The sequence below is a fragment of the Lycorma delicatula genome, chromosome 4 (genome assembly GCF_047948215.1).
Source record: "Lycorma delicatula isolate Av1 chromosome 4, ASM4794821v1, whole genome shotgun sequence".
Lineage (NCBI taxonomy): Eukaryota > Metazoa > Arthropoda > Insecta > Hemiptera > Fulgoridae > Lycorma > Lycorma delicatula.
In genome coordinates, this window is record NC_134458.1 from 102,622,882 (window position 1) to 102,649,756 (window position 26,875).

The 26,875-nt window shown below is 26.8% G+C and overlaps 1 protein-coding gene across 6 annotated transcripts in view; it reads left to right on the top strand.

Moving 5' to 3' along the window:
- Window positions 1-26,875, top strand: part of LOC142323713 (uncharacterized) — a 359,124-nt gene that overhangs the window by 322,044 nt on the left and 10,205 nt on the right. For 4 of the 6 annotated variants that reach the window (XM_075363845.1, XM_075363844.1, XM_075363846.1 and 1 more), the window contains one exon: window positions 24,360-24,590. In XM_075363845.1, the coding sequence (XP_075219960.1) occupies window positions 24,369-24,590 (222 nt within the window). In that variant the 5' untranslated portion in view covers window positions 24,360-24,368. Of the gene's footprint in view, window positions 1-7,943; window positions 8,019-14,788; window positions 14,913-24,359; window positions 24,591-26,875 lie in introns of those variants that run through there. The other 2 variants (XM_075363842.1, XM_075363843.1) reach the window with 2 other exon arrangements.

A 26,875-nucleotide genomic window follows, 5' to 3' on the forward strand; every position in this document is an offset into this window, starting at 1 on the left:
GTTTTTACAAATGCCAAGTTTAATGGAAAGATTCTTTTTAATAAGTGAAGTATGAATAAAAATAGATATCACAATTTTTAACACTAAATAACAACATTTCTAAACAATAAGCCGGCAATGAATAACAACATAACTTTTCCGGCTACACTGGTTGAGTTATGCTATTCAATTATGAAAAAACTTTCTGGTGCCAGAAAACTTTTTCAATTCAATCATTAACTTGCAAGATGGATTTTAAAATAAATATATTTTTTTTTTTTAATTAAAAAAGTATTTTGTTACCACAAACCAATGGATTGAGATGGGTGAAAAAACTTGTTTAGTTATTTGAAGGCCTATTGATGTAGAAAATAGAGATACAAATAAATTCCTATTTACTCCTTTACTCCTATTTAATCCTAAAATAAATTTTAAATTCCTCCTTAAATTCCTATTTACTCCTTTTCTGAAGTAACATTTAGCCAAAAAAAAGAAAAATATATAAAGTTATTTTTTTGGGAAGGTGGTGAATATCAAATAAATTTTTTTTATCTTGATAAGTGAAACTTCAACTTTTGTAAGAAAAGTTTCTGCTAAAATGCTTCAGTAAAGATTTGAAATTTTATTTTGGTTAAAACAACATTCTCTTTCTTTTTCTAATTTTTGCAAAAATTTAGTATATTCTTTCCCCCTGAAAGTAGTACCTGTCTACTAAAATTTAAAAAATTAGTTAATGATGTCCATAGTTATAAGAATAAATACAGGCCAGCATACATAGGTTCATACACACAAACATCCAAGACAAGAATAGACTTTCTGGGCTTTGATTTTTTTTTAAATGTCTCCTTAAGCTACAAAACTCTAAAAAAAAGCTGAACGATTTTTTTACATTTATTTTGATCGATCTATATACGCATTCTTTTCTGTTTATCTGTAGCTGATATAACAGTGTATGTCACTATAGCCAGGAAAGTAAAAACATGGATTTAAAAATGATTTTATTTTATTAGAAAGAAAAATAGATTATTCATTTTATTATTAGAGCTTCATTTATTAAATTGTTCATATTCCCAGACACAATCCTTAAGTTTATATGTTGGATTAATCATTTAATATAAAAATATTCAGCCGTTCACTATGATTACTGGTAGTTTAATTAACATCATAACTCTTAGAGAAAACTGCTATGACTGGTGGATTTTAAACTTCAAATTATTTATTTGTATCATAACCACAAAAATGTCTGAAATGAATAGTATAAAACAACGAAATAATATAGTCTTTCATTTGTGAAACATTGTTTGTCTATCTTAAAAGGAAAAGCTTAGGAAAAAATGATTTTTCCTTTGAAAAGAATAATTCTATAATTGAATTTTGTTTTTTATTTTTCTCCCTGTTCTTTTTTGTATAATCTCATAGTTATTGGAGGAGTAATGTGTCAATTTGATGTAAATGTTCCATGTTTCTGAAAATAGTATTATGTAGACTCAATGTCTTCAAACATGTTTGTAATAGCCGGTCTAACTTGATCTTCAGTTATTGTATTAACTAGACTCACCTTTTTTATTTTGAGCAATTTGTATGTTTGATCCTCAGAATTCAAAATAAGTTCTTTTATGTTTTCAATCAACCTACTAAAAACATGAAAAGATTATAGATATAAAAAATAGAAGACCTAAAATTTTTTAAATTAATTTCCCTGTGCAGCATTCATAACGCAATACATGTAATGCTAACTCAATAGCCTTGGAAATAGGACAGGATTTAATGGTATTCAATAAAACTGGAAAGTCAAAAATATCAAAAGATGTGGGGTTACAGACACCTTAAATTTAGTCACTTGAAATGTAAGGGGATTATCAGACAAGGAAGATAAACTGAATAAGGTGCTTAAGGAGCAGAAAGTAGAAATAGTGGTAATAACAGAAACAAAAAAGATTCAGAGGAATCTTCTTCTCTGAAATATATTTACCTGTCAATAAATGGCAGTGAAATTTGGATTACTTTTTAATACATTAAATAAAGAACGGTTTTTTAAATTTATTTTTAAGTAAGTACATATTTTACACATATTACTCGTATAAAAATGTAAATGTTTTGAACATGATATCATGTTTGCATATGTATTAATTTTATTATTCATATAGTAATTGTTAATTATGTAGTAATCTATGGTTCAGGAGAAAGTAACTGGCCATTTTATAAAGCTATTACTCATCTAGAATTTGTGGTAATGCCATTACTAATCAACTTATTATATAAAGAAACAGGAAATAGCTTCTTTAATAAAATTTGTACATAATTTAGTAAATTAGGATTTATTTAATAAACAGGGCACTGTTCAGGATTTGTCAACCTTTGACAGGATTAAATTCCAAAATAATTAGACTAGTATTTGTGGAGAGAACTATATACAGATTGTTCCGGGACATATTAGGTGAACTTCAGGAACTGATTCAGGACACCAAAATGAGCAAAACAGTTCACACGACTAAAATCCTATTTGGCTTTCTTTTCCTTCTGAACGCCATTCTGTGATTTTCAATCAAAAATCTATTTCTCAGGAATGGGTAAACCTACTGTAATTAAATTTGGCAGATCTTAAGACTAATGTCTTATTCTACAAAATAAAAAACTTTGAAAACGTCACCTTCAAAAATTTTAAAATGGTGGTATCTTACTTTTTTAATTTTCAGTATCTTTGTGATTATTTACGTGATCAAATTTTTTCTTATTACAAAATTTATTAAGTATTTTATATTAAACAAAATGACACCTCACTTGAAGACAATTAACCTTTTTTTTTTTCATTTTCTTATTTTAACACACCCGAGACAGCCGACCCTCGCACCAAGCATAACTCGACTGTCTGAGGTGTGTCACGGCAGCAGTCTCTGCCCTCCTAGCTGGTCTCACATCAAGAGACTTATCCATCAAGGACCCTCCAGCCTCAACAGGATATGCTGACCTCCCTTCCAGACAGCCAGTGCACTCCTCTGTTGAAGGGCTGCCCTTTCCATCCCTATCCTATCATTCTGCAACCACACACACCAAGAGGGTCTCCCATGCCATCATCGGGGTGCACCAACCCACCCACTCTTGCATGCGAGTGAACCAGCATACCCTAGGTATGGAGGTTGCCTCCTGTACCATAAACATCGCCGTGCTTCGATCCATAGTCTCTTTTTCTTTTTTTTGTGTTTTTTTTATTTCACTTCTCTTTCCTTCTTTCTCTGTTCTTCTTTTTTTCGTCTTTTCTCACCAGCGAAATAAAAGCAAAAACATCATAGGACGGTACACAAGTACAACAGAAGCAAAAATTACACAGAAAATATAAACAAAAATATACAAAGAACATAAACATAAACACAAAGAAACACGCTAACATAGTGCAACCGGGGTCCACTCCACAGTTCAGGCAGTACGCTTGCACACCGTAATGCAAGCTGGTAATTTATTACCTGTTTTTATTTCCTCCACTAACTGTAACAATAGTAAATTATCAATAATAATAATAAAATTGTCACCTTGCATTATGGTGTGCAATCATCACTGCTGGGTTAATTATCTGCAATAACTAGATTGTTTGTCAATGGATTTTTACAAATGAGATGTCATTTTGTTCATAATAAAATGCTTAATGAATTTTGTAATAAGTAACAATTTGATCAAGCAAATAATTACAAATATATCGAAGATTAAAAAATTAAGATGGCCGCCATTTTGAAACCTTTGAAGGTGACGTTTTCAAAATTTTTTGTTTTGTAGAATAAGATACTAGTCTTAGATGTGCCAATTTTAATTAAAGGTTTACCCGTTCCTGATAAATAAGTTATTTGAAAATCACAAAATAGCATCCAGAAGGAAAACAAAGCAAAATAGGACATGATATGAATTTTTTTGTTCATTTTGGTGTCCTGAATCAGTTCCTGAAGTTCAACTAATACGTACCAGGACACTCTGTATAATTACAACAAAAAAGGAAAAGCTTTTAGCCTTGTACACCTCTTCATTGCTATTATGTATAACCATTGATTGTAAAATTGATATGTTCAAACCGACCTTCAAAATGATAGCTACAAACACATTTATTTCATTAATAATTTTTTTTTTCAATTACATAATTAAGAAAATAATTATGATTTTGCTCACAATTAGCTGTTTATAATTGAATAAATTAAAAACCTGTGGTCTGTGGTGTCAAATATTCATCTCAGGTTGGCCTTAGATCAGTTGCAACCAAGGCAAAGGGATGTTACCATATCCTTTCAACACGGCACTTCTTTTCACTCACAAACATGAATATTTGCTTCCAACAGTGCCAAGAATAACTGAATAAAGATGTATGCTTTATTTTTTTATTACCCAAACAGATCCTGCTTAGTCCTATGGTAAATTTTATAGTATTTTTTATTGTTTTATTTTCATAATGTGTATATAGATAAAAGGCTATTTTGAAATAAGTGTTATAAAAGTTTTAAAACTTTTGTTTTTCTATTAAGATTTTTTTTTCACTTTAACAAATAATTTTTTTTAGTGTACAATTTTATTGTTAGGAAGACTTTGAAGGATATCTTGGTATAAATTTAGACTCTTCCTTGGAATTGATCTCAGGACTTTAAGTTTAGTAGTCAACTGATTGACCTACCATGGCAGTTAATCATGTAATTAACTTAGAAAATCAGTAACACATGCTTTCTTGCTATTTTCAGAGATATGATGAAATCCTCCTTGAGGGTTATTGTATTTATTATTGGTGTACCTATATTAACTAAAACAAAATAATAAAATAAACTCTTCTAAAATAGAACTCATAAAAAACTGGTAATAAAAATAAAAAATAATAAATTTCCTTTTTTTCCTTTCAAGGGGTAAAATTAAGGATTAGTAATAAGTTGATATGAACTATTAAAAGTCAATAGTTTAAAGAATAACTGAAAAGTATAATTTTTTATTTTACTTTGTGTCTTTTTTGAAAGTCTTCTTTCTTCTATTTTATTATATTTTATTACATATAGAAAATTACATTATAAATCATTAATAAATATAGTTTCACCTAGTGACTACTAAATAACTACACTTTTCAATTAGTATTATGCCTGTGAGACATTCCCAATTCTGTGCTCCTGTAGACCCATTATGGTGGACTTATTCAAAAAATAACTGAATGTTCAGTTTTGTTTACACAAAATTTGAATAGTTTATCATGAGTTAACAAACTAACCCATCTAACTTTTAAATATTTTATAATTCATTCATATCTTACTTGGAATTAGGGTTCTTTCATCATTTAACTTCGAGGTAATCATGTATATTAATGAAAATAAAATTAAAAACAAAAAATATACCTTTATGAAGTTGTTAAAATTTGATAAGATTGTTACCTTAATGCAATTTTGGTGAATCCACCATTACCAGAATTTCAGAATAAACATTAAAAATATAAAAGAGAACAGTATTTTTTTTTTTTTTGGATAAATTTAAACTGAATGTTTTAATTTACTGAGTAGGTAGCGTCTCGGCATTTAGTGGGGAGGTCACAGGTTCGAATCCTGGTCAGGCCTGATATCTTTTCATATACTACCAATTTCCACCAGGCTAATGACCATAGCTGTTGATGCTTGCTCTTTCAAATAAATAAAAAAAACTGAATGTTATTGTTCAGTAGAAATTATTATCATTATCACTAGATGGCAGCAGCAGTCTTAACAAAATACTCATATTTCTAAACTGGATCTGTTCATACATTACCTCTGTTTAAATTTAAATAAATACTGGAAATATTAATTTAACCATAATTTAACAAATTTCATAATTTATTTATCAATGAAGATGTATACATTTATAAGAGAATTTGTTTTCTTTCTGTAATGCCAATTATAGTAGATTGAGTGATTATAAGAGTGATTGATGTTATAAATTTTCTAGATCTTAGCCAGAAATCAAACTCATGAGCTCTAGTGCTACCAAACTACCTATTTCACAAAGTCGGTTTTTAGAAGAAATTTTTTTGTACAATTTTTTTATTGATATTTTATGACTTTATAACAAGTTATAAAGCAAAGTTCAGTAAAGCATTAGGTCACTTGTAAACTTAGACTCCACTTTACCATTAATCTGACCCAAAGAACAAAAGTTCTATTCCGTAAATAACATGAGCATTCAAATAATAATAAAATAACTTCATCTATAATTGAACAACTGAGCCAAGATCAGAACTGTAGTAGTGTCTAAAAATCAGCAAATTTATCTCTAGAAAAATATTCATTTTTTTTGTTTTTGTGAAACGTTGGTTGAGAGAAGTGTGGCAAAGGGAATGGTTGGCTATTATAAAAAATAAATTGACATATTTCAAAGTGCCACTGAAAAGATTAAAGATTCTGTATCAGTGGCACTTTGAATACCCAGTAAACAATTGGATTTCTCATGATTTCTGGTAATGTGCCAATTTGTTAATTAGATAACTGTCTATAATGGTCCATTATATTCTCAGTGAATGTGTACGTTATCACAATGGCTGCAGTACCAGTTACATATGTCGTGTACGATCATTTATGGTGAGGTGTTGTATTTCTCCCTGATCTTCGGTGTGGTACAGGTCCTAAGGTAGTTGGTAAAAAAGTATAAAATTTACCATCATTTTGGTGCGATGTGGGACGTGTAGGATTGGAATGGTTGAAACTTAAACAAGAAATACAATTATACAGTTTATAACTCTGCTAAGTAACAAAAATAGTTCTGTCAAAGATAGTGTTAGGAAAGGCAGAAGCTTACAACATACCTGTAACACACCAATGGAAATGAAAATACTGGACAGTGAGGGTCTTGTAAAACACATAAATTACAAGCATTAAAAAAATACTGTAGCCAACATGTTATGTAGCATTATGGTAAAATTTTAAACTACTGGACAACATCACAATATTTTAGTTGATGATATGACTGAAATATGTGAATTGTTTAAATTATTAAAAGGTGTTCAATTGTGGTCATAGTTTTGATTTGCTTATACAATTTTTTCTTTTACATTCCTCCTTAATTTGTTTCAGATCATGATCTATTTTTTGATCATTTTAATTGTGGGTCTATCTTATTTTTTATTTGTATTTTGATGATTGAAATGAAAAATAATTAATGTTTTGATTTTTTCTACATGCCATTGTCCTTTGAAAGTTATCTTTTGTATATTTTATTTATATTTATATGTTTTTATTAAATAAAAATTTGTGTTTATTAAACTGCATAGCAGAAGTGTTGTGTTTTGAGAAGTGAACAATAATAATCTTTCTAATCAGTCAACTTAAAAAAATTATGATGACTTGTTTTCATTCCTAAATTGTAAGACAGATTATTCAGAGTTACATTATTCATTTATATATTTAACATAATAGTTCATATATTTAGAACCAAGCCCTAACAACTACCTGTCCTTTAAGTGACCTACCTGTACCTTTCACCCATAAATTTGTGTGCGATTCTGAATATGTAATCAGTATTAGCTTTTTATTTCTTAATCACAATGGCTAAATTTTATTTTAATAATTTTCCCTAGTGAAACTAAATTTTACGTAATTGTACATATACAGCAGCTTAACATAGTTTATGCTGAGTAATTTTGTTTGTTTTTGTTTTCAAAATTTTTATTCATGATATTACATTAAAAGTAATTATGTATCATTTTTTCCGTTTAATGTTACATGAATACTTGAACAAATTAATAGATTTAGTTTCACAAAATGAACTCTTAGGAGGAAAATATTCTAATGATAACAAATAATGTTTATGAATATCAAAAAGGAAAATATTTCTTTTATAATGCCATTTAATGCCATTTTATAAAATACTTCAACTAATGAGTTTTAATATTAGATAACTTTTCTCTTATCATTTTAATGACTCAGCTGAATATTATTTGCAGAAAGCTATTTTTATTAAAAATTGTAATGATTGTTGAACAGTGTACTTCAGTGTTCAAATAATTGTAATACGATATGGCACTAGACTCGCTGGAATTAGCTAATGACTATTATTTTTTTGAGGTAACTTCTTTATTTTTTATTTCTAAAATTTGTAACTGTACTGGTTCACAACAGGTTTTAGTTAACTGAAGTTCAATATTTGCTCTTTTTTAGCCTAGGGCAACTCTCCTTGATACAGTACTACTAATTAATTATATTTCACTAAGGTATAATAGTACTACAGATATTCAAATTAAGCAAACTATTACCTTTTTAGTTTTATGACATTTGATTTCATTATTTTTTACTTTATTACTTATTTCCTAAAGATTCCTCTTTCAAAAAATGAACTAGTTGAGACTTTTACTCACCTTGCAGTAATAGATATTAGGTCTTCCTCACTCATTGTACCAGTTAATTATAATACTTGACAAATTAATAGTGGATGCTTTTTTAAACTGTTTTTTTAATTAATTGAATAAATTATCTTGTAACAGGTGATACTAATAAGGAAAATAACTGACCATTGTAAAGTAGCTGTTGACCCAAATGAAATAATCTAGTCAAAAAAGACTAGTAGTTCTAAGTACAGATTTTCAACAAACTGGAGCAATATTAAGTTTATTAGGGATGATCTTTGTAAAATTTTTTATAATCTGTAAATATTAGTCCTAACCTATCTTCTCTCATATTATCAAGGAAATTTCTTTTTTTTATTTAATTCATTATGTCATCATGATCTAAACTAAATTTAGAAACAGTTTTTAGCTTCAAAACAAAACCAGTCATAATATACTAGAAATAAAAAAACATGTAGACAGTCTATTATATATCTGTAATTAATCACAGTTCTCTCATAATTATAATAAAAGAAATGGAAAAAGTAAATCTGTGACCATAAAACAACATTATTTATTTATGTAAGCCATCTTTATAAAGTCAAACAAAGTTCATGGAAAAATTATTATACATTATTGGTATGTGTGATCTGAGGTGATAAAAACATTTCTATAAAATGGTTAAAACATCTTTTTTTAATTTAACAATTCATTTCCTTTTGAAGACATAATAGCGCCTTCTGAATTGTGAATTAATTTGTAACAACTGATTATACTTAATGTATTTTTCTTAACATTCCAGCATTTATATTCATGTAATCAGTTTGGACTTTAATAACATCTGTTTTTATGTTTCTAATTTTTCTTTTAAAAACATGATCTATATAGTGTATTACTACTATACATTGATCAGAACAAAAAATATATTTATGTACTTTTTTATCGGCTCTATTTATTTTATTATTTCTTTTAATACTGTCAACTTGTATGATAATTTTCCACCAATAAATGCTAACAACATAAAGTGAAATTTTATCAAAAATTGTTTAATTTTGATAATGTGTATGAACAATTGATTAATGTGTGTCAGCGATTGGCATCTCACACCCATCAATTTCCAGGATGCTACTCCCTGAGATTTTGAAGATGTTTTGGAACCATCAAGTTGTTAGGAGTGCAGTTCACCACCGTACTCAGTTTATCATTAGACCCATACATTTTTTATTTTATCTAATTAATTAATAGCAAAGGGTTCTTTTTATATTTGCATTTATAATACAATCGAAAATCAAAAAAATGGATACTCCATTTAATAATATGATGGATATAGTTTTAATGCGATATTACAGTATGCATCACTTTTATGCACAATAATCAGTTTTATATGTTGAGAAAATCTTTGTTTAACACTCTTAGCGCCATGTGTATCACTCTGATACATTTTTAGCAATGTCAAAACGGCCACATGTATAATTTTGATGCACACATAATGGTCTTGTTTGATGCATTAAAAATGTCTGGCCTGGGGTGAAGTTTTACTGATTTAGGCATGGCGCTAAGAGTGTTAATAATTGTTTAAGTTACTACAAACTCATTCAGATTTTTTGGTCATACATTAAATCAAAGTGTGTTTGTCTTAAAAAAAAAGGTATTAAATTTAACTGTTACATATACATATATATGTAAGATAGTTAACTGACCAGCCAGTTGGATGAGTGGTTAACAATCTGGCTTCTAGACTGGGTTGGATACCTGACTACGATCTGGTAATTTTTCAGCTGTAATTTTATCCGCCAAATTTTCTATGTCAAATAGGACCTTTAAATTCCTCCTTTAACATTTATGTGTAAGATTTCCAGATTGCCTTTCATGTCCAAATTCATAATACTAAAACAGAATAAAATTACTAAATTAATTGCCACTACTCTAGAAAAAGGAATTTGACATAAAACTTTCAATACAGTAATTAAGAATAATGTAGACTGTTTGTTTTATTTATTTACTTTCACCAAGAATGACAAAGAAATTCCTATTTATGTTCTTAATTTTATACATTTTCTTTTTTTAATTTTTTTCAGTTATTATAATTTTTAGAAATATACTTATTTATTTAGTGTGAAAATTTATCCAAAAAATAATAATGAGAAAATTTCACTCATATAATTTGACTCTCTTTCATTGTTATCTTTTCATCTTTTGACATGATTTTTTTTATAATTTTGTATGAAATATAAACAGTAAACACATTGAATAAACAGTTTAATTCATGAACAGTAGGAATACTGCAAGTCAGTTTCAGTTACATAAATACCACATTATACTTTACGTGCATTCATAGACTACATGTCCACAATTATTTTTTAATTCAAAGTAAAGATAAAACTAAAGTTTATTAAGTTATGAATAACTTTAGTATATAATCAGTTCATTTCTCTCTAATTATCTTACATTATTCAAATGAGTTGATTACTAATAAGAAAGTTTAAAGGAGATTTAAAAATTATCGACAATTGCCACCCATTTTACATTCCACATTTTAATGAACATAAAATTATTTCTCATATAGTAATCTTATATCTTTTCCCATATATACTTTGTTTAGTGTACAAAAAATTAAAAACTTTGAAATATTGCTCGTTTTATGTAAATTATCCAAAATGCAAAAAAAACATAGTAAAAATACTACTTTTTTATACATAAACAACTTTAAATTTGGTATGAAGTATACCTTATATTTAAAAAATACATAATAATTTTTAAACATACTACAGCATAGCATAATTTAAAGTAAATTTATAGAAATTTTATCTGAAACTGAAGTAGTTTTTGTTCTATATAACGTTTCTACAGTACTACTGTTTTATACTGGTAACTTCTGAGGGTTCTGTACATACTTCTTTCTGCTATTCAATGTGGTGCTGATGTAGGCTATAGAATATTTTTACTGTTCAATCAATGTCTGTGATTTATCTTTGTCCTTTGTCATAATTTTATTTGCTAGGAAGCAGTTCCCTTGCACCTTGCCCATTTCCATTCTCTTCTATTTTCTTCTGTTACCAGTTAAACTTTTGATTTCTTGATTTCTCATTTATCATTTCTCTCAGACCATCTATAATTTTTAATATATTTTCGTTTTTTCTTCTTTCTTTGCACCTTTAACTGATCTGTCACGCACTATTTTCATCAATACTTCAACTCCCATGATCTATCCCAGCCAATTCTAGTAGCTGATCACTACAACTTCTCACGTTGCTTCTCCTAGAGATCCAAATCGGAAGCGATTTTACTTTCTGAACACTTAGAAGAAGACTCTGTCACGATGCTAAAACTCCCTAGTCCTTTACTCCTTTGATGGAGAGTAAAGGAGCACATTTATTCATCTATAATTCTGTTTTTGTATATTTGTGAGTTTTATAGTCATTTAAATGTGTCTAACTTCAACATTTATTAAAAGCTGAAAATAGATTTTCCTCCTTTAACATCTATGTGTAAGAATTTCACATTGCTGATGTCCATATTTACAAAAGTAGATTTAGTATTTAACTTATTGACTGACATGCAACATTTAGAAACGTTTTGAATCACTTCATCAGATTTTTTTTTCTTCTAATTTTAAATGTTATGTATGTATATTTTAACTTGGTTGTATATTTCTCTTTTTTACTTCCTTATACAAAGTAAAGAAAGTATTGTAATCGTGAAAAATTTCAGTTTTCAGATTTAAAAAAAATGGAAATATCCATTTTGACTATCCTTGAATCCATTTTGACTAGTTTTGGCATGATGTCTTTATGTATGTATATATCTCGCATAACTAAAAAATGATTAGCTGTAGAATGTTGAAATTTTGGATTTGCGACTGTTGTAACGTCTAGTTACCCTTCTCTTTTGATTGCAATCGACTGAACCAAAAGTGCCAAAAAAGACCAAAATCCCAAACAATTTGGATTTTGGATTTTTTCTTAACTGCAGTAATAAGCCCTCATTGAGCGTTTTTCAGTGATATATCATAAGTGGTACTTATTTTCATTGGTTCCAGAGTTATAGCCAAATAAAATTTTAATTAATGAAATATTTGGATCTTGCAAGGGAAGGCACATCAGTTCAAATCAGACTTCATCTCCTTTTTTTTTGTTTTTAATTTATTTAAAAAAAATTTTTTTTTTTATTTAAATATATTGATTTATTAATAATTTTTAACCTGTTGATTGTAAAAAACATTGTACAAAAGTAATTATTCAATAATAATAATTAAAAAAATAAGAAAAAAATCAGATGTTATTAGAGAAATAAAGTTTTATGTACTTTTAAAAATGTGTGTATGTAATTTAATAGTCATTATTACAAATGTGTATGTGTAATAGATTTGGTGAAACATCTGATTATTTAATATTAATTGAAAATTATAATTTAGAATCGTATTATTTTTGGATTTTCTAGTTTAATTTTATTTAATTATTCTGGAATTTCTGTTTAATTTTATCTACATTAAAGTTAACTACAGAGTGACTGAAAAATAGACCCTCACAAGAACAATATATACACTGCGGCATACATGTCTGATCTTTAATAAATTGCAAAAAATTCTTATCTTTTAGTTTGTTACTCCTCTGATGTTGTCGGACAGTATTCTCCCTAAGTCAGAGTTGACCATTATTTCATATATTTGTTTTTTGTTCCCAGTCATTTAATTACTCTTTGGTTTGATGTAATTCTTCTGATCTTAATTTGTATACGTATTCTCTGGTTTTCAGATTTCCTTCCTTTTTATATTTATCATCTTCTCTTAATTTTCTTATTCTTTCCTTGTTCTTAATATTTTCTTCCTCTTCATATTCATCTTCTTGTCATTTTTTTGAAATATATTTCTTCATGTTATCTTTCTTTTTCCTGTATGATTGTTTCTTTTTCATTTTTGATTATTCACCAAATAATCCAGTAATAAAAACTGAATATTTTACACTGTAAAGTCAAAATTAACATTTGTAACCAGTATACAGGAGTTCACTAACGGAATATTTTAATTATTATTAACTTTGATTTATATGACATACCAAAAATCTGAAACTTTTCAAAAGTTTAAATAATACTGATCTAGTAATACGAATAATAAAGCGACTTTTACTCTATCCTAATATTTCATGTAAGATTGTTGAATTAATAATTTTATAAATATTTGATGTTAATAAAAACTAATTTTTCAGCAATTGTGAAACTGTCCACTTTATTAAAGAACTGGAGGATCGTATCTCACTTTCAAATGAAATAAGTTTAAATGAAGTAAAAATGTGTGTTTGTAATTTAATAGGCGGCATACAAGGAAGTTATGTGGTGTTCACATCAGATTTTTTTATGAAAGAAATCAGTCCACCTCTGTCTGATATGGGTAACAGAAATGATTTCTTTGTTTCAGGAGACTATTTTTCTGTTGTTGGTCACACAATGAATCTAATAGTAAATAAATAAAAATGTTTATATGTTAGGATTGACCAAAACCTATTTTCTTCAAATTTGGCTCAAATTTTCTATATGTGGGACATTGATCTAATTAATTGTTTTTTTTCTTTTTTATTTGTTCAGGAAATGAGGAGGTATTGCAAAAAAAAACTTTGACTTTCTTCAGAGGAATTTTAGAGAAAACTGTATTAAATTTGTTACCTACAATTCATGTATAAATAATCCAGAAAATCTTTTTCCAGAAAAATCAACCCCCACCTCTTAAAACTGAAATATATGTTGTTCTTTTGTTCTTTTGCTTCATATCCCTTCAGTTTAAATATTTTTAAAGTTTATCCTTCGTGTCAGAGCTATCAAGAAATTTAGACAGTCCTTTTAAATTATAGACCGCAGACCTAAAATGGAGAATGAAAAGATATTTTTTCTTATTTTTGCCTTTATTGAAGGGGATGTTAAATTTAGAGAAAACTTTACTCAAGCAAATTTGTTATGCTTAACCTGTATATGAAAATGTTTCTTAAAATTTATTCTCTAAAATATATATATTTTTTGACTTAAAACTACTAACTCTTTTAATTTTTATTTATTAATAGTTGGGAAAGTTATGCAATACTTTTGCAAAGTATTGCATGTTTTCTTTCATTGCTTAAATCTACTCATTATTTTTCATTACACATATAGATAGGTAAAATTTAAAACTGTTACTAACCAAAAGGATTATACATTTCTATACTACTTTTATTTGAATTACACAAGTCATGCAAGAATTCATAAAGGATGCAAAATATTCAGTCAACATAAATGTATTAAAATGCTTTTATAAAATAGTTTTAAATGTATCAATTTTATTCTTCATTAAGAATGAATTCAATTTTTAATTAGAATTCACTTCAGTATGTTAGTTTTTTGTATGAAAAAAGCAAAGTCATGCTTGTATGCAATATTTCATAAGTTTTGTTATTACAAATAATAAAGTGTAAGATAGTAATAATTGTTGCAAATGGAAGGGGAAATGGGAACTACAACAGGAGACAATCACTTCAAGATTTAAAATAGCGTTACTCAGTACATTTATTTAGTTTTTTACTTGTACTTTAATAGTGCTAATAGTTTTATCTCATTTAGTTTTACGGTGTTTGTTTGACTACTTACGATGACTTTTATGTATTCTGAGTATATGGTAATATTTATTTTATCATTTGTTTAATGAATTATTTTAATTCTATCATGTATATAAAAATTTATCATTTGTAATTCTTTTTATATTTTTATTTTTTTATGACATAATGGTAGCATCTCTATAATTCATTCAAAAAGGTTGTGGTTTCACACCTGATCAGGCATGAAATTCAAATAAAATACTAATTTAACTAAAATTTATATAAAATAGGCAAGGATAGCTAAAATCAAGTATCAACCTATAGTAGACAGAATTAATAAATAAATAATAAAAAGGATTATAAAACTTAAGTACATACATGTTTTTACCTAATTTTTGAAGAAAAGTACAGGATTACTTTCAGCCGCTTGATGGAAGTGGGAAGTAAAAATGAATTTTCTTTACATTTTGAGATATGAGGAGTACAAAAATACCATTTACTTTAAATCAGGTTCCTGAATATATATATATATAAAATATATTTTTCATTAATATTTCATATTTTTCATTTTTCTCCATAACTACTGGATCAGTTGTATTAAAATTTAGATATGCTATAGTAGTGTATATGAAGCTGTGTATGTCCAAATTTGATGAAGATTTATTGAGTTGTTCTTGAGTTATGCTCAATTTAAGATTGAAAAAAGTTGAGGTTTTGTTGACTGTGTAGTGGTGTATTTTCAAATGAGTTTATGCAGTGAGTCAGAATGGTGAGTGAATTGAAACTTGTTTTTTTTTGTGTAATGGTTTTTTGACATTTAATTATTTTTTTAAGGATCAAAGGTCTTTTTTTGTAAAATTTTAGATTAAAATGAGTTCATCATTTTTCATAAGGAAACAAAATAAAATAATGGAGAAAAATTGGTCTTTTTGTGTCAGAATTTTTATTTATATTTTTGCATTCTATAAATTATGCTACAGAGGTTTATACTGATACACATTTAATATACTACTGTTTAGAATTATATGAAAATACATTACCTAGTCATTTCTCAAAATTAATTATTTTACTTCAATATGATATTTTACTTCAAACAGTGCTGCTTATCAATTAATAAGTTTTGAAATACTGAAATATATTAATTTTCTCATGCACACTTTTTATCCATTTACTGCGACTTTTTATCCATTTACTGTTGTTGCAGTGTCATTGGTCCACTTTTGGGAACGGTAAGGAACCAGGCATCAAATAATTCTTAGTTTTTTACTCCTCACATGAAGTTTATAAAACAGAATTACCGGTAAAGATAATGAGTCATTAGATAAATTATTTGTACATATTATCGTTCATAACTGAATGAATTATAATTCTTAGTTTTTTACTCCTCACATGGAGTTTATAAAACAGGAAACAGAATTACCGGTAAAGATAATGAGTCATCAGATAAATTATTCGTACATATTGTGTAATATTTAGTTATAAGAATAATTGTTAAATTTTATAAACAAATAATGGCATTTTACAAATTATCTATAAATTAAACTATATTGTTTTTTTTTATCTCTTAATTATAAATAAAAAAGTATTCCTGAGAATTAAATCAATTTTAAATTAATGAAAATTTTAAATATTAATTTTGAGAATTATTATTATTATTGCAAGAGATTGGTGATTTGTCTTAATTTATTCATAACTGAATGAATCAAATAATCAATCTTACTGCATTAAATAGATTTAAACATTTAATAAGATATAATAATCTGTTCAGTTGTATTTAGTTGTATGAGCTGCTTTAACCAAAGTTTCATTGAGGGAGAAAGTTATCCAATTTCCTTCACAAAATAGTTTTTATTTTTATGTAATTGGTTTTGATATTGTTGAATGGTAGCAGCTGCTTTTACTGTCTGCTTAAAAATTAAACTTCTTATTAACTTCATGATTGTACCGTTTTCTTCTGAAGTGCTCAATCAAAAGATTAGTTGGCGGAAGAAAACATTTCAAGTAACTCTTTGTAATGAATTTTCTTTCACTTTCTTATAGCTTTCAATCCCAAATACTTCAAAACATGTTGTAAATATATTATCAGTTTCCTTCTTCCACTTAATCTTTTCAGAATTTCCTTATTAGTCACTTTATCATACCATTTATCTTTAGTATCCCTTTACAGCGCCATATTTCAAAGGATGTAACCCTTCATATTTTCCTATTGTTTACATTGTCCTAATTTCTTCTTTCCCATTATCTACATTTTCCTTGTATATAAGTAAACTGTACTCTAGTTACAAGTTTGTAATGATCTCTTCCAAGTCTTCAATGAAATTATGTTAGATATTAATATATTTTTCTACATCACCATGCATATTTTACATGATTTATTGTTTTTATCAACTTTTTGGAACTTTGTTTATTATATGGACTTAACTCCTTATAAAGGCGAAGAAATTTAGTAACTGAAATTACTATTAAGTGAAGCCTGGTAGAAGCCATAGATAGATGTAGCATTACAAATTTAGCATCTGATTGCTAATATCTAATATCTTCTAAGTATTCTAACCACCCCTTTGAAATGGTATCTTGATGTTATATCCAAGGGGGCATTAAGTTATGGAAGTATAGAAGCCTTCTGTCCTATTCCTTGATTTCTGCATAAATATTTTAGTCTTTTTAAATACAAATAGTGGACTATTTTGTATATAGTAGAACCTCCATTAACCGGGTTTTGATTTCCCGGAGATCCAGTTATCCGGAGTCTTCATAACCATAGCTATAAAAAAAAAAAAAAAAAAAACAATGTGGGATGCTGGATTACAACAAAAAATACAGTACTATGATATTCTTTGTTTGTAAATGTTACCCTCAGCAGCACTCTACTACAGTAAAGTACTTTGATTACATTGTACAGTACATACTACTGAACTACATATATTGAAACAGTAATGCAGTTTAATCCCATAAGCCTGGGTAAACATGACAGTATAGTCTAATAACTTGGGCATAACACAATGCACAGGCCTACTGCAACGTACAATGATCTCAGAATGGCTGTCTACTCATTGTGTGTCTGTTTTACCTAGTGTTTCAATCATGCCAGTTTATCTTTGTTTGCTATCTAGTGTATGTAATACTGTAGATTGAATGTGTTTTTTGGTACTGTACTGAATGTAGTTTCTGTGCTATTTTTATGGTACAGTAACTGTATTCTACTACTGCACGATATTTACTGTATCATAATCCCATTCAAAGTGGGAAATATGGCTTCAAAGAGGAAGCACGTTGTACTTTCCATGGGCCAAAAAATGGCAGTTATAAATCGTGTGGTGGACAAAGGTGAAAGCATAAAGAAACTTTCAGTGGAATTTGGAATTGGTGAACAAACTGTCCAAGATCTTATCAAAAGGAAAAAGGACATTTTTAATTTTATTTCAGTTACTGACTCTACATGTACTCTTTCATTGAGAAAAACTATGAAATAGTCTATGTTATTGGATCTAGATGTCGCTGTTTTTCGTTGGCTTAAACAGAAATGTGCTGGAGGAGTTGCTATATCTGGACCGATGGTGAATGAGAAAGCTTTATTTTTTCATAAAAGTTTAATTATAAATTAATCATTTTCTGCTTCAAAAGGCTGGCTACACAAATTTAAAACACAACATGGCATTAGACAATTAGATATTCAAGGGAAAGCCTTTCTGCAGATTTAGCAGCTGCAACTTTATTTAATGAAGAATTTGTTCCTTAAAAAAAGTTCAATCTTACTCCAGAACAAATATATATAACACAGACAAGTCAGGTCTATTCTGGAAATCTATGCCAAGAAGAACTTTAGCTGCCCAATCAGAAAAGTCTGCCCCCGGACATAAATATAGTAAGGAAAGACTAACTACTATGAGCTGCTCAAACGCATTGGGAACACATAAAATCAGATTAACTGTTATTGGTCGAGCAAAAATGCCTAGATCTTTTAAGAGCACCGAAATGCAATCTCTTCCTTGTGATTGTTATCACCATCCAAAAGCTTGGATGTCACAAGCAATATTTAAAACCTGGTTTTTAAAAATATTTATCCCATCAGTTTGTCAATACCAAAAAGAAAAAATCTTCTGCCAAGGCAGCCCTGTTACTAGATAATGTTCAATGTTGTCCTTCCAAATCCAGTCTTATTTCTGAATATGGACAAATTTTCTCATTCATTACCGTCCACCAAATGTAACATCTTTGATCCAACCAATGAATCAACAAGTAATAAGCAGTTTAAAAAGGAGGTTCAAAAGAGTACTTCTTCATTTTCTTTTAGAAGAAAACTGTGCTACTTCAATGAAAGACATTTTAAAAATGTGGATAATAAAAGACGTGATATTTGCTGTTAGTGAAGTCTGGAATTGCTTGCCATCCGAAAGCTTAAAATTTTCATGGTCAAAAATATTATAATCTGATGATTTCGAAGAAGAAATACCAGAAGATGAAATCAATTCCTCCCTTGAAATTGTAAAATCTATTCCAAATTTTATTAATGTAGACAGAGAAGATATGAGTAAGTGGTTTGACAAGGACAAAAATTAAGAAGGCTTGAAATTGTAAAATCTAGTCCAGATTTTATTACTGTAGACAGAGAAGATGTGAGTGAATGGTTGGACAACGACAAAAACAAAGAAGGCTTTGAGCAATTAATCGATAATGACATTGTCATTTTTCTTCAAAAGTCGCTTTCAGCAAAAGACATCCCTTCTACAGCTGAAGAGAATGATTCAGAAAGTGACACAAGCGAAGATACCTAGATACAAATGATAAAAAAATGAAACCTTCTATGGCTTTAGAAGCAGTAGATACATTAATTAATCATTTTGAACAACAGAATTGTGAGTTTAATAAAATAGTAACTTTGTGAAATACGAGAACAGAAAGTAGAAAAATAATGATAAACAGTAAAAAACAAAAATTGATATTTTTTCAAGTATAATAATTTGTAATATTGTATACATATCAAATATTTGTATCAGATCATAATTTTTATTAGTATAATATTTTGTAAAATCAAAACTGAGTCTTCATGTTTTCTATGGAAGCCTACAACATATTAGTTTTACAATAGTCATAAATAAGTTAGAAACTTTCTTTACGTAAAACTAGTTATCTCTATCTATATTTCAAGAACCTATGGCCAATGTAGGAATTAGAACATGCAATCTCCATCAACCATGTTTTTCTTTTTTCCAGGGTCACCCACCCCCATTAAACAATTACATTATTTTCCATTTTGTTAAAACTGAAATCTCTTGATAAAACTTTTAACAATTAGAAACAGTCTACTTCACAACTACCAAAATAAGACAACTGTGTTATATTACAAATAGTAAACCTAAAATTACCACACATCCTTTGAATTTACTTTCTTTCACCAACTTATTTATTTATTGTTATAATACTAAAATAAAAGTTTCTAATGTTTTATTTGCTCAATCTATCAAATGAAAGTATGACAATAATATACTGATATGAAAACAAATTAATCCTTTTATAAAATTAATAATCCTAATAATTGCAATTACCATTATATAAAATTTATCACAAATAATCCCTTACAATTATTCTTTTATATAATTAACACTAATTATATTTAAAGAAAGAAATCAGTTCACATATAAAAATTCAGTGTCACTTGAATATTAAAAAGAAAAATATCGTATAAAAACACAATAAGATATAACATAATTCTCTGGTTTTACACTGTCAAAAATCTGGAAGTTAGAAATTCATGCATGTATATTATTTGTTGGTTTTCAGTTGACTTTTTTTTTACTTTTTTGCACAAATTTTACATGGTTTACTTTTAATATTTTCAGATATCTTATTAAAAATAAATATTGCTTTTGATTAGACAGACACACTTATTCTTAAGTACTTGATGCATTTCTTCTGTTGTAATTTTGTTTTTTTTTTCATTAATTTTTTAATGCATTTCTTACATTATAATTATCTTTGTTTTCATTAATTTTTTACATTCGTTTTTGAAATTTTACTTTATTTTTTTCATGCGGTTTTTGAAATATTTACATGCGGGCAAAAAAATACTGAATATCCTGGAAAAGTGAGTTGTATGGACTTTGTTGATCATGTTACATCATAATTCATAATTCTGATGGCACATTGCTTTACATTAGGAAAAGATTTTTGTTATTACATTTGCAGCGTACGGTATCTTTATTAAATAAAGTACATACGTATATGTACTTTAGTACAAAAATTTTATTTCTAAAAATTATTATTGTAAGTTTCTTTTTGTAAAAATGAAGTCTAAAATAAATTAATTATATTAAAAGTAAGAAACCATCATCGTCCAGCACAAATGTTTTTGAAGTGCTATGAATTATTACATATTAAATGTCCACACAGACATATTTTTGTAATACCTTGTTAAATGGAGATTTCCATTCTCATTTTATTGTTAGAGAATTTACTGCAGTTGTATATTTTTCATTAGGCAGCTCAATACCATTTTACATTTTTTTTGAAGAAAAGGTAGAATTGTATAGAAACTCATACCAGTAATTCTTAATCTTTTTTATTCAATATGAAAATTTTTAAATAAACCAGAAAACTTCTAGAATTATCTTTTAACAAATTTTAATATGTTGTATTTTATTTATTTTGTAATTACATAATATTAAATTATATTAGTGTATTATGTGATGTGTAATGCTTTTTTTCTGTTTCTTGTTTCAAATAAAAATATCTAACAGCTACTACAGTTACGAAGAATTAAAAATTGAGCAGAAAAAATATTTTTATTTCAGGATTTTTTATTAGAAGTTTGTGTTTGACAATGTAAAAGTTGCCTGTGGAAAATTTGTCAGACAACTATGAACTTATTTACTCCCCATTACAGAAATATGTTCAAATTGTTTAGAAATGTTGAATTGATTTAATTGTATTTTTAGGAAATACTCTGAAATGTAATTGTCACACTGCAATCTTTATCCTATTATTTAAATTTAATATTTTTAGTTATTTATCTATTTATAGATTTTTATTTATCATTGAATTCATTACATGTCTAACACATTGATTGGAAAGATATTACATCACAAAATATCCATACTTTGTTTCATAAGTTACATCATCACTAGAAACAGCAGGAAAATAATAATTACTTATAAGTCCAATAAATCTTAAAAAATACTTTCTTATAAAAGAATATCAGACATAGGTTTTAGATGTAGCTGTGATGTGAACAAGCCTTTTAATGATAACCTTTAAAAAATTATAATTGTTGGATATGAAGCAACAGTCATCAGCTCATTTCTACTGGAAGATTTTTTTATTATGTTGCTATTTACATATAAAATTTAAACTAGTATTTAAAATATTTTAAAATAGTGTAATAAAATACTAATATAATAGTATAATAAAAAGTGTGTATAATGTTATGTAATGATGTATAATAAATTTCAAAATTAATTTCTTATTGGTGGTAAAATTTTATTTGATGGGATAAAAGAATTTCTACACATTTCCCTGAAAATTAAATTTGAAATGGGGGATCGACCTGTATTCAGGATTGAAATATATTCTTGCAAATACGGTAATTGATAATTATTTAATTTATCTTCTGGTGCACTGTGGTGGTTGTTTATTTTCTACCAAATTTTTATTGAAAAAATTCAAATAAATATATTCACTACATTATATATCAATTAATAATATTCAATAATAAATAAAATAATAATATTATAAATAATATTACCATCTGTGGTACATATATATATTAAATTCTGTAATAAAACCACCTAGTACAAAATATTGACAATATTACTGTTATATTTACTAATAATATTGTTACTTTACTGTAATATTTATAGTACTGTAATGTAACAAACATTACACCATATACATTTACTTTAGTATTTAGTTTACTTTAGCATTTTTTAATTTTTAATATGCAATTTTATTAAATAATTCAATCATGACTGAAGATGCAGAATCCTGCAAAAGTAAAAATTAACATAAGATACATATTATCTCAATATATTGTACTAGGTGGTTTATATTAAATAATTTAAAATAAAATTTAATATAGAGAAATAATAAGAATCTTAAAAAGATAAATTTCATTAAATTAATATATATATATATATATATTATATTGATATTCTTGACATCAACTTAAAAACATAAATAAGTGCTAGAAAATAATAAATGTAATTAATTTGTGATTCATAAATAGTAACCATATGGTAAGAAAGGTATATTAGGTGTTGATATATAATTGAACAAATACAGTTTTATACATATATATATATAAAAAATGTATTTGTGTTGAATAAAATGCTTTTAAACTTTCCACTGAAAGTTTCATAAAAGAAGGTATAATTTTTTTATATAATGTCAGAGAACGTTTTTCTATTTTAAAACCCCTCTCTGTATTTATTGTAACACTCCAAACCTCTAAATTATAACACATCACAGAATAAGAACACAAAATTACATGTAAAACATGTTTTAAATGTAAAAAAATCTGAGATTTTTTCCCTACAGAAGATAAACTTGATTTCTTTTCCAGATAGTCTAAATATGTACTGACCAAGTCTCTTACATAATCAATATCCCTAATTCATTTAGCTCACGTAGTGATATTAGGCAGTAATGTTATCCAAAGACTTTTTCCACCTTCTTCTTCTATTTTGGCAAATAGCAATGTCCATATGTAGAATGCATTTAGTAAAATTGTTCATAATTCTGGGTACAAGGAGAGAAATAATTTGTAAATTTTGGCAGTTAATGAAACCTACACAATTAGTAATACTGTTCAGTATGTTCCTTTTTAAAAATTCAGACAAAGTTGTATAGATATAATGGTGGTATTTTTGTTTTTTTTTTTAATTTGTTGTCAAATTATCTACTATAATATTTATTTGTATACTTATATATGAGTATTAGATACTTAAAAGTATTTATACACTTATTCTAAGTATAAATGCTTTGATGATATGGTAAATAAACCCTTCAATTCAACCCCAAGGGATAAATTTACGTTAAATTTTTTCACCAAACTGCTTGCTTTGCATTTATTTTTTTATATTTTGTATTAATTTACTAACAAACATAAATATATCACTTTAAATTTTCTTAAATAAGAAAGTAATAATTTAAATAAAAACTTAATTTAAATAATAATAATAAAAAGTAAATAAATAATAAAATAAAGTAAATAAATCATCAAGGAATAATTTAAAGTAAAACAACAAGGAAATGACCAAGTACACTTCTGAATTACACCTTATTATTATTCATCCAATTGATTTATTATAATTTACAATACTTTCCTTAACACTTTACAAACTTTTGTTACTAATAACAGTTTAAACCTTCCATTAAATCACACTCACCTAACCCCACAAAAAAAAAATGCCATAAAAAGAAAACTAATATTATTTTCTTTCATTAAATTTTTTTCAGAATAAAATTTAAAAACTTATGGACTTTTTTGTGTTCCATGTAATAAATTTTTATTTTTATTTTTTATTTTACAGCAAGCAAGAATGGTACTAATCTTACCAGAATACTCACAAAGGCCATACCGATATGGTATGACATTGTTGTGTGTAGGAGCGATGTTTAATTGGCTTGGACTAGCAGAAAATAATGCAGAACCTGTTCGATATATTGGTGTTACATTAATTGCAGCTGGTGCAATGCTTATTTGTCTCGCTATGTGTTTTTGGATGAAAGCTAGTCATGATCCACCTGGTGAATCATCACAGGTAATTTATTGATTTCATTAATTTATATATTAGATAAAAAAAAAACATTAAATAGATTTGTGTATTTAAACATATCCTATGTAGTGAAATGGTAGTATCTCAGACTTTTATCTGGAAGGTTCCAAATTCAAAACCCTACTCAAGTATGGCACGTTTCATACACTGCCATATTTTCATTCACAAGCTTTGATCTCATTTAATGAATTAATCAAAAAACCCAATTATAAGAACTTTCAGATATTTCAGATAGTTGAAATTTGGCAAGCTATCTTTACAGCAACACGAAAATATATCACGTTTTCTATAGGGGAATCCAAGAAGGAAAAGTGATCTTAGATTATTTGTACTAGCTTGTAAACTGAATGTTTGGTAATGCAAACTTGTTTATATGAATCTTCCAACAAAATTAATAACATCTTGGGATAAATGGATTTATTTATTTTGGGACAGAATTGTTTTTGTTATACCTTTCAATATTATTTCTAATTAACTACATATTACACAATATGTATTACTTTAAAAAATACTGAATATTAAATAATTTAAGCTTTTTTTATAAACATATACATGCAATAATACTACTGTATCACACTATAAGACTACCTCCCTCTAGCACAATGTAAATACAAATTATTCTCTCTTTTGGATAAACAGCACACTTGGTCATATTATATTATTTTATGATCTCTTTTGAGTGCACTTGCATTATGTTGGTTGGTTTTATCTGTTTTTATGTTAGTGTTTTTAAATTGATATTTAATATTTATAATATTTTAATGTTGTTTTTAATCCATATTATGTTTGATATGTCACATCCTATTTCCATAATTTTTTGTGATGGAAATAAATAATGAATAATTTCATAATAATAAAGTGGATTTCCAAAATACAGAATTCTTTAAAAGTAAATTTTTATTACCTAATTATTCAAATTTTAATTATAGGTATATTTTTACTTTATATAGCCAAATAAACTGTATAGATAAATTATATTTTAAAAGATTAGGCAATCAAATTCAGATTGTTTTCATTATTATTTTGTGTTTTTAAACAAAATTGTGTCGTATAAAAAAATTTACTCTCTCTTTCTATCTTATATACACCTACTTTATTAAGAATATAATTATTAGAATTATTGTTATTAATTAATTTATTTATTGGTTTTAGTTTTAGAAGTAATTGTATACAGTTAAAGGTTTTTTAGTTTTAATTAATAACAATAAATATAATTCTTTTATTTGTAATACAGCTGGTGAATATAAAATAAAATATAGAGAGAAAAAGTAGCAAAAAATTCTATACAGGAATGACAAAAAGAAAAAAAAAATCAGCTTCAGGAACATTTTTACAAGCACATATAAACTCAAAAAACAAAAAATGAATTATGCTGGTCATATTAGAAAAAATAGACTTATTTTCATACCTATAAAATACATCAATATTAAAAATCTTTCATATAGACTTAAACATATAACCCTTGAAAAAATACAAATAACAAGAATGGATGTTAATAATTAATAAACAAGTAAATTTCAACATAGTGCCTGGTTTAGGAAAGTAATAATGTTAATTTATATAATTGAAGATGATGCATTTATAGATATATTTAAGAGTGGAACAAAATAATAGTTTTGTAACCTACCAGTAGATAATAGGTAATCTACCAGTAGATAACCTACCAGAATAATAGGAACCCACCGGGTTGGTCTAGTGGTGAACGCGTCTCCCAAATCAGCTGATTTGGAAGTCGAGAGTTCCAGTGTTCAAGTCCTATTAAAGCCAGTTATTTTTATACGGATTTGAATACTAGATCATGGATACCAGTGTTCTTTGGTGGTTGGGTCTCAATTAACCACACATCTCAGGAATGGTCGAACTGAGAATGTACAAGACTACACTTCATTTACACTCATACATATCATCCTCACTCATCCTCTGAAGTATTATCTAAACAGTCACCAGAGGCTAAACAGAAAAAAGAAAAAGAATTATAGTAATAATAGGAGAGTAATTCATAATTCATTTTATTTTGACTGAGTTAGCAAATATCTATTGTTATAAATAAATTTTAAATTTTAATTATATTTTTAACTAATCTTTAATACAATATATATATATATATATATATATATATATATATATATATATATTAAAGAAGTGAAGATCTCTTGAAAATACAAATCATAAACAAAGAAAAAGCTGCAAATTAAGCAAATTTTTATTAATTTAGAAAAAAATTACTTTATGTATACTTTTCAATTTTTTCATCTTATACATTTGACAAT